Source organism: Uranotaenia lowii, chromosome 2 (assembly GCF_029784155.1).
Source record: "Uranotaenia lowii strain MFRU-FL chromosome 2, ASM2978415v1, whole genome shotgun sequence".
NCBI classification, from domain to species: Eukaryota; Metazoa; Arthropoda; class Insecta; order Diptera; family Culicidae; genus Uranotaenia; species Uranotaenia lowii.
The window spans coordinates 364,702,044-364,712,299 of record NC_073692.1 but is presented as its reverse complement, the minus strand read 5'-3'; the positions used below and the strand labels follow the sequence as shown (position 1 = coordinate 364,712,299).

The 10,256-nt window shown below is 33.3% G+C and overlaps 1 protein-coding gene across 1 annotated transcript in view; it reads left to right on the top strand.

Annotated features, from left to right (window-relative positions):
- The window catches only part of LOC129746026 (snRNA-activating protein complex subunit 1), a 57,853-nt gene that overhangs the window by 30,460 nt on the left and 17,137 nt on the right, over nucleotides 1-10,256 (top strand). Inside the window, exon 3 of the mRNA XM_055739445.1 lies at nucleotides 9,076-9,511. Coding sequence (XP_055595420.1) covers nucleotides 9,076-9,511 — 436 coding nt within the window. The remainder of the gene's footprint in view (nucleotides 1-9,075; nucleotides 9,512-10,256) is intronic.

Sequence of the window (10,256 nt, the reverse complement as noted above, 5' to 3'; positions counted from 1 at the left end):
ACAAAATTTCAGCTCAATCGGACTTGATTTAGAGGTATCTCGACGCGCAGTTTCGGTTTTTTTCACTCAAAAATCAATGATGAAAATTCGTTAATTCGAAATTTTAATTTTTTTTTTGTCAAATGACTTACGAATGCATAAAACGTCGAAATCTGGTATTATCTCGAAATTAAAAAAAAAATTACCAAAAGACCAAAACTTCGAGCACTTTCGGGGTACCCTTTAATCAAGTCTGATTGAGCTGAAATTTTGCAAAGGTCAGTTTTTATGAGCCAATCTACAAAATGCACATGGTCGCTTTTTAAAATTCGATCATGAAAATTTTTCCATACATCCATTGCGACAAGAAAGGTCAGAAACGCAGTTTTGAACTTAAGAGGTTTGGAAGCTTAAATGTTTTTGAATCGTAAAAACGTGAACAAAAATAGGATAAATCCTGAATAATACATTGAAAACCTATTGAATCTTGAAGAATAAATTCTCCTAACAATTCATCGTCGTTATTAAAAATTATCAATGTTATATTGGAAGTAACGATAAAACTTCCAGGTGAAGCAAAAAAAAAACTTCCAATCATAAATCTCAAATATGAAATTCTCATTTTTTCTTTCAAGATAAGATTTTATAACGATTTAGGTAGGGGAGAGTGGGGTATCGTGGGCCATGGAGGAATACCCCACCATGATTATCTCGGATGTGTGTTGAGAAAAAATCTCAATCCAACTGTCATCGTCGTCTCTGTACGTAAGCGAATATTTCCATATGTTGTTAACTTGTGTACGCATCATATGCTTCTTTTATTTCACAAGCCTAAAAAATGTACTCACATAATAAAACAAGCACCCGCAAATTGCAGCCTGGAAAATCTAAAATTCATAACAAAAATATACTCATACGCTTATGATGTTTATTTTGTCTTGCCCTTTCACATACAAAAGGAATTTTTCATGAAATATCAATTAGTCACTCAAACGCATCCAATTTGCAAATCATAGCTTGTGGGGAGTCATGCAATAAATATATGACATAATTCGAACAATTTCCGAAAACTACCAAACGACGTGGAATTCGGTGTGTAGCCCTTTTCAAAACCGGAAATGGTTTCTGTAATATTTTCAAACTCCTTTGATTCCAAAAAATGGGGGCTCCCATTCAAAATTAACAAAAATTTGACAACATTTTAACAATCCTTGAAGGATTTTCGGAAGCTACTAAAACGATCAACATGAAATTTGGTGTGAAACCCGTTTTAAGACCGGAAATGGTTTCTATAACACTTTAAAAATCGTTCGTATCTAAAAAAGGGGGCTCCTATATAAAGTTAGCAAAAATTTTATCACAATTCGTGTCTTAGTGCAAATGGAGAAAAAAAATAGACTCCCACCACGCAAACGTACAAAACAAAAAATAACAATTTCTTCCCCGCTGTCAGCGTTGCAACATTCAAATCTAACCTCTTGTAAAAAAAATTAGACCGCCAGAAAAATATGCACCGAAATGTGCACCAACAACAAAGAAAATCATCGGTGGAAAATATTAGGAAAATATGTAGTTTTTGTTAAATTTTGTTTGACTGTTGATACTATTTCTTTTTTATCAACTTTTCTATAATCAAAATTAACTGATTCACTGAAATGTGTTTAAAAATCCCGAAGCTCTTTTCACCAGTGTTATAATTTCTCATAATTCACGAACTTCACATGAATTTGAATTCTGTTTTTATTTATAATCAAATATTCAATCGATATGGTTTCGTTTATTTATTTAAAAACGCTTTTATGGTTTATTATTTTTAAAGCAAAAATCTGTACTTATCGTAACTAAATCTTTTAAATCTGTCTTCTGTGCAGACAGCATCTGAACCGAAAAAAAAAATCAAAAAATCTGTATTTTTAAGATAAATCTGTACTTGTGGCTACCATGCCCTCTGCTGTTTGCTGTTTTGAAATGTTTTTCTTGCCAAAATTACTGTCAAGGGTGGCGTTCGAAGCAGAGGTAGTTTTGTCAAAATATCAGGACACCGCGAAGAACAAAAACAAGATTTTTCAGGACCCCAGTACATTTGTAGAAATAAAATGCAGCACTTCTTAGATTGCATAAATGATTGCAAAATAACGCCTTGATTTATGCAACACAAAAGATCTACTTCTTAGCTGGCTTGCAGTTTATATCGAAAAACACCCTTTAAATATTAACTGAACCGAAGATTACCATCAATTTAAGAGGTTAAACCACAGAGAACAGAGTTCAGGCTGGAGTTATAATTTTGTGTAAAAATGCCAACCGTAATTTTAAAGAAAAAAAATAACTCAGCATATAGCCACTAGATATCGTTAAAAACAAACTTAACGAAAATTTGTTTATCTTCGTTAAATATGCACGCTAAGGTACAAATCACATTTTAGCATTAATATACAACCTGTCTTAACGTTTTTGAATGATTATTTGGTATTTAACATCTATCGCATGAACTTATGAAATTAAATTAAATAACAGAAAAGATTCATTATGTATACAAACGGCAAAGTTACTTACTAACTTGATCTGCAGTTGAAAAGCTATCGATCCAACGTTTTCAAGGAATGGCTGTAAAATCTTTATCTTTTGTTTGCATTTTACTGTGGAAGCTTTATCCAACTTGATGAACTATAATTATCAACCAGAAAAACACAAATTTTCCCCGTATATTTTACAGAGGTATTGATAGCACAGGTCTACCAAATTTACTTTTTCAGAGATGCACATAGTTCAAGACCTTGTTCTGACTAATTTGGAAGCGTCTTTGGTTTTTTCTTCTATGAGCTCTCGTTTTCCAGATGAAAGTTTCAGCTTTTGAAGCAAAATAGAAATCCTTGAAAGAAAATTTGTAGACCTAAATGCCACACAACGTTCAATTTTCTAATAAATGGTCTGAAATTTGGAGAATTATAATCTTTTGAAACTACAACATCTAGGAAAAGTAAAAAAAAACTTGATTGATTAGAGGATAACAAATTGATTCAAAATTAGTATTGTTTATAAAGGTGTGTTGGTATATCAGTTACTAATGATTAATTTACTAGAAACTGATAAATTTTAATTCGAAACACCAGACACTTAAAAATATGTTTTGAATCATAGGACACAAAAATGATGCTATAATTTGAACTGATAAAAACACTAATTTGAGCTTCACGATTCAAAACTTTCAAACTCTAGTCAACTATTTGCTATGAATGATTCCTACAATAACATTATATGTGAGTTTTTTTTTAAAGATTTTATTAATGACACTTTACCATCCTTGTGGCATTCGTGTCTTAGATTATATGTGAGTAAAATGTAAAATTAGTTAATAAATTAAAAAAAGTGAGAAAATTGAAGCGTGTGTAACGCAAATTTTCATGTAAACAACAATTTTCGACAACGTGGGGACGAAATTTAAAAACATTATCAGGAATGCCAATTTGATGAAAATTTCATATTTCCTTAAAAATCTTGGGCCACAATTTGATTTACATTACTTTGGGATTATGAATTCCTCTAAAGAAATGGTATCTACATAGTGCAATGATACCAGATTGGCTGGTTTTATTTACGAGCTTACGCGGATTTTCAAAGAAAAAAAAATAGGAAAGCAAGGTTTGGAGGTGGCCTGGATTTGGAGAAAAAATAGCCTCAAATAAGATCAATGCCACTGAGGTGTCTCGAGAAAAATTAATTTTTCATGTTAAAATTTTGCAACTCATGAAATTTTATAAAAATACCGGGATTTGAACTGATTAGTCCGGTTTTTAATTTGAAAAATTTGAATTCCAATGGGCGGATTTTGCAAAGATTTCTGGTAAAAATGTAAAAATGTAAAAATGGACATTTTGGATTTTGTTACTGTCTTCAATATATCCAAAAACCCTCTTTGTTCACATCCAATCGAATTCCAATTCCTTTCGAAAATATCAATCCCTCTAAAAATTGACTTCATTATGATATTGGTTGCGTTTTAGGTTAACTACAAAATAAATTATAATTTAGATTTTTTTCCAAAATCAGGACAATTCCAGAGTTTCTGAAAAATCAGGACAGCCTCTCGAAAATCAGGACAGCCTCTCGAGAATCAGGACAGCCTCTCGAAAATCAGGACAAATCCCGAAAAATCAGGACGCCTCTGGTTCGGAGACCAGCGTCTTTTCTCGTGAACGTACCAAGAAAAAACTGTGTTACTTTGAGATTTCTCCTCAACACAATGCGCAATAGTTTTTTTTTTGGAGAAGAGAATTCATTTCCTCAGCGGATATCAATGCACTCGCTCACTCTTATGTGCAAAAAATCGGTATGAATATCGGTATTTTAAAGCGATTAACAATAGGCTATTGAAGTGGTTCTGAAACCTGATTAGCCAATCCCTTCTGTTTTTACTGCCCTCTCTCTTATACGCCTGATGTGTAGATTAAAATTATAAAAACTTTCTGTTTTGTTTATTCAATTTTTTTCAAAACATCTTTTAGAATTGTTTCAACAAGCATGACTATTGTATTCTATTTACAATTGCTGTTTCTTAGTAAATCTTGATATAGGTTTTCGAAGATTTTCGATAAAGAAGTTTTTGTGAATTTCAAGTATCCAAAAGATTCTGTGCTAAAAGTTCACAAAAGACTACCGAAGCTTTCTGGTAAAATTGATATTGTTAATGTTCTTATTCAAATAGTTTTATTTTCATGTTAGATATAGACTTCAACATCAGTCCTAGCTGTTTTTTTCTAAAGTTATATTTCATATGGTATCATGAAAGCAAATTCATGATACCTTATGAAATATTTTCTTTTGTTTGTTAATAATTCTGAAAAAGATTATTGACCATTAAGAGATTAGCTTCTTACTTAGGGCAATGTTATTACACAAGGCAACGAAATTTTCATTTTCCGAGGAGGAAAAAATTGAACAGCTCATTTGACTAATTTGAGGGCGCTGATTCCAAATATGTAACAATGTTGTTTCTATCAGTCTTGTTTTCGAGAAAACTTTTGAAAATATATTTAATTTATTTGTGCACAATGATTTTGAAAATTAAGGTTAAAAGACAATGATCAACTTTCCCGAAGGTCGCGACTAAATTTGGCTTCTGAAAAAAAAAAGTTGTAGTTGTTTGTTTTTGTACATTTTTTCTAATTTTGCTCAATACGAATTAAACCTTTGATATTTTTAGAGGCATAGATCTTATCTTAAGGTTGTCAAAATTTGTTCAGCACGTATCCGGGACGGACAAACCGGGCAATTTTTTTTATATAAACCTGGCAAAATCGGGGCGTTCGATTTCAAATTGACGACCATAAATCCGGGCAATATCTGGGCAAATTTTCTCAAAAATAAGAAATTCCTCAACAAAAATCAAGGAAAAAATTTTAAAAAAAATCTTTTAATCAAAACTCATCGATAGATTTTGAACCGTATTTTAGGCTTCCAAAAAACCTTTCATGATTATTTTTATAAAACTTGTTCAAAAAATTTATTTTGGAGTGTTTTTTTTTTGTTTAATTTGCCAAATAAAGTGAATAAATCCGGGCAAAACCCGGGCATTTTTCAATGCAATCCGGACAACCGAGCCGGGCCGGACTGTTCTCAAATTTCGCATTAAATATCTGGGCGAACTCGGATAAAATCGGGCAATCTGGCAACCTTATCTTATTATCTTATCTGTTTAATTTTTTTTAACTGTAGAACTTTTTTAAAGCGTTGTATCTCTGAAGCCAGGCAAGATCTGAATCCTTGATTGAATGAAGAATAATAAGAAGATTGTAAATCAGTTTTAAGGTTTTATGTTTGTTTTTTTTTGTTGATCGGTTATTCATGATCGATTTTATTCTAGATTCAATCATGTCAAGATATTTGAAGAAATCTGACAGATGATTTGAATTCAAGATGAAAAAATCTTAAAGAAAAAAGATATTGAGAGATAGGAACCGAAAATTCCCTTCTGTCGTGGATTATTCTATAGCAGACAACAGTTTTTAATTAATTTATTTTTTTCTTAAAAAGTTTCTCAATTTCTAAGGACTCTATTCGTGGGTTCCTTTTCGAACATACAACTTCCAAAAGGAGAAAAATAATTCTCTTTTTTATATATTCGTTATTTGCTTGGTTAAAACAACGTTCACTCATCTTATAAAGTCATTACAAGTTTTTCGATCAGAGGCTCTGAAATCGGCCAAGCGTAAGCGCAAATCTTAAGTTTCGTGACCGTCACGCATTTCTAAAATTAGTTTGATACCATAGAGCTTGGCAATTTTCAAGTAGGCTTTCTAAGCTAACAAAAATTATCATTTATTCGACATATAATTAACAGCAAATCCAATATCTTCGGAAGTCTTGCTCAGACTAAAAAAAAAACTATTTTTATATTCTGAGTCAAAATCTTAAAAATTGGTACGAAATCGGTATATTTGGCCAAAAATCGATAATCGGTATATACCGATTCTTGGTAGAAAATTTTCTCAAAAATCGGTATAAATACCGGAAAATCGGTATTTGTGGCAACGGTGAACTCACCCTTGATTGACATGCGATTTATCTCTCTCCGCACAGCTTGAGGGGAGCAGACGAATAAATTGCACTTTCTTTCACTGGGAAAGCCGATATGAGGAGTTTTGCCATCCCTGTTGCTGGGGAACACAGTTTTATATTTTTGAACTATAAGTAGGTGACTTTTAAATAAAATATTTTGATTTTCTATACAAGTTTAAAAAAAAAACTCGTTACGCTCATTCAGGACTGAATTAATCACTTTCAATTTTTTTTTGCTATTTTCGACAGTAAAAACACCCAGAAAAAATTATGAGAGGTTTTAAAAATTTATAAATTATATTTTACTTTCAAGCGAAACCCTAACCTATCTCTCCGAGATGCCGCAAATAAGCAGGGTGTATCGTCTACAACCGTGCATCGAGCCAAAAAAACGAGCCGGACTATCGACTTACAAAAAGGTAGTGACTACAAAACGCGATGATAAACAAAATACGACGGCCAAAGCGCGGTGCCGGAGGCTGTACACGACGATGCTGACGAAGTTTGACTGCGTGGTGATGGACGACGAAACCTACGTCAAAGCCGACTACAAGCAGCTTCCGGGACAGGAGTTTTATACGCCAAAAATAAGGGGAAAGGTAGCAGATATTTTCAAGCACATGAAACTGTCAAAGTTCGCGAAGAAATATCTGGTTTGGAAAGCCATCTGCACCTGTGGCTTGAAAAGCAGCATTTTCATAACTTCCGGGACTTTCAACCAAGAAATTTACGTGAAAAGTGTTTGAATAAACGTCTTCTGCCTTTCCTGAAGAAACACGGTTGTTCCATACGGTTTTGGCCGGATTTGGCATCTTTCCATTACGGTAAAAAGGCCATGGAGTGGTACGCCGTCAACAACGTGCAGGTGGTTCCCAAGGACAAGAACCCTCCCAACACGTCAGAGCTCCGCCCAATTGAGAAATACTGGGCTATTGTCAAGCCTAAAAAAGACCAAAAAAAAAAACTGCAAGGACGAGCAGCAGTTCAGGGCAAACTGGTTTTCTGCGGCGAAGAAGGTGGACAAGGTGGCTGTACGAAATCTGATGGCAGGGGTTAAGCGCAAGGCCCGGTAATTCGGATTTGGAAAAGTGGAAGCCTAACTGAATATTTTTCCTAAATTTTCTACTAATTAAACTTGAAAATGAAATTTAATTTGATTTTTTAAATAAACGATTTTATCGATCTACCCGCGTTTTTCCTTGACCAAACTTTAACCGTATCACCCTTTACTTCCACAGAAAAATAAATTTGTTTTCTTGGGTTCATAGATTATTTTTATAAAATAAACAGGCTTAACCAATGTGAATGTCAACACGCATTCCGTTTTTGACGTTATCCAAAAAATTTTAAATTAATTTATAGATGGTCGTTTCACGGTTTAAAGTAAAAAAAAATATTAAAATTAATTTTTACTTACCCAAATATATCTAATGGTGTTTTTAGTTTCCTTTTGGATACGAATATTGAAGCATTTAAAAAAAATTCTTAACATTTCAACGAATATTGAAATGAAATTTACAGTCTCAATTTTAGCAAATAAAATTGCAGTTCTAATCAATTTTAAAAATAAATCGTTGAGAACATTTCATTTTAACATTCTGAGTTTTGAATTTAAAAAAAAAATCCGCTCTTATTTTGGAAATGAAATTCAGAATTCATTGTCTTTATTTAAAATCTTTTAAATTTTGATATTTAAAATCTTATAAAACACAATTGAGAAAATTCGAAGGTTTTGCTTGAAATCTTTAATAAAGACTAAAAATTAACTTCAAAATATAACTAGACGTGTGAGCGTTCAATTTAAAATTCCATTTTCAATGTGGTATTTTGTGAATTTTAATTCCTTATAAAAGATTACATGAAATCTAAGAAATCTCCTTAATTATGTTTAAACGATTATAATGTCCTAAATTTTCTCTAAATGAACGAATCGGATTTTGAAATTTTCACAAAATAAAATAATACGAATAAAAGATGACAAATGGGAATTTCATTCAAATTGAAAATGAAAAAAAGAAGACATCCTGTTAATTATTATTTACTAAATTTACGGGAAGGCTTAAGACTTTTAAGCCTGCCCGTAAACTGTTGATCACTAAATTATACCAACTGACTGGTCCAAATTCAAACAATGCCATTGTGGCCACTAGTCTTACCATGTGGAAGGAGGTGGAGCACCTAAATTAAGCGCACTGTCAAACAGGTCCATAAACTTAAGTTTCTTTCCACTAACGCATCAAAATGTGCTGTGGAACCTCAGAATGAGACCGCTGCGACCAGAATGGGAATATTTTATTTTCGTATCGTACCAAATGAAACTGAAGATAAACAAATGCCAGAAAAAAATATAACTCACGATGATGCGCGGCCGGCTGTCGTTTTCCATAACAGCTTCAATTTTAATTCGTTGCTACTCCCACGCGGAACGATTCTCACCTCACTACCTATGGCCTATCTGAGAGGGGTTCCCACTTAGACTCAACAAACGCGAGTGCGAAAAATATTTACTGCGATTCTGATTAATCTCTTCTCTTGCAGAGCCGGATGTTACAATGGGTGACCAGGTCACATCCAGTGATCCACCCGCGGACAAAATCCCTCAATCGAACCTTATGGAAACCCTGCACAAAGATCTGGACACCCTGATCGCAATTCTGAACACAAATGACAAACAACAGCAGCAACCGCAGCAAAGTGCCACCTCGGAAGAGGAAGGACGTGACGCGGACCGATCGGAGGTTCAATCCAGTGATAATATCGGTGATAAGCGATCCTCGATTAGGGATAAGGCCTTCCGGAGGAAAGTTCAGCGACGGGATCTACAAATTGCTACGGCTTCCACCAGTTCCGGGAGCAGCTCTCAGGTCAGCTCTAGCAACACAGGCAACTATACTAAGCCTCGAGGGCTCAAATTCCGGAGGGTCAATACCAGTCAGGTGCTGGTTAATAGCGATCTGTATGCCAATTTGGAAAGGTATGACTGAAAACTCTGAACAAGGTTCTTTGTAAATAATAGATTACCTACTTTTGGTATCTAACCAGACTCTCAACACAGATTCTATGCTAAAAATTGTACTCAATTTTTGATACTTTACTTGTAACTTTTTACATGTATCCCAATATATCGTTGATTTAAAAAAAAAGTTTGACAATATTAACCTTTATTAAAACAAAAATTTCTATTCCACTAACCTGAAGTGTATGCGTGTAGCCTTATTTAGCAGTCAAATATCATGATGGAGATGAAAACCATACAGCTTATCCCGACATCAATAAAATTGTAAACTAACAAACCTACTATGTAATGATCTCTTCGTAATATAGCTTGTATGCTTAGCTGTAGAATTTTGAATATGTTCCCCTGTAATATTATCCTTGCCGTTTAATTATCAGGTTTTTCAAGTCTTTAAGTGACGATTTACACGAAAAAATGGGAAGTTAAAATGGGTATGAAATGCTTTCTGGAGATTCTTGGTTTTTATGTATTAAAAAATTTAGTTGTTATACAAAATCACAAGGTTCTTCCATTGCACAGATACTCTATTGGATCTTACATTTTTCAAATTAATATCAAGGTCTTAGGTAAATCAGCCATAATGTGAGGTAAATTTGACCATTAAGGATTTCCTAGATTGCTTTTACTTAAATAAACAGGTGCTAAGTTTATGTGGTATTCCATTTTGATATTGACTAAACTAAAAGTGCACTACCTACTTAGT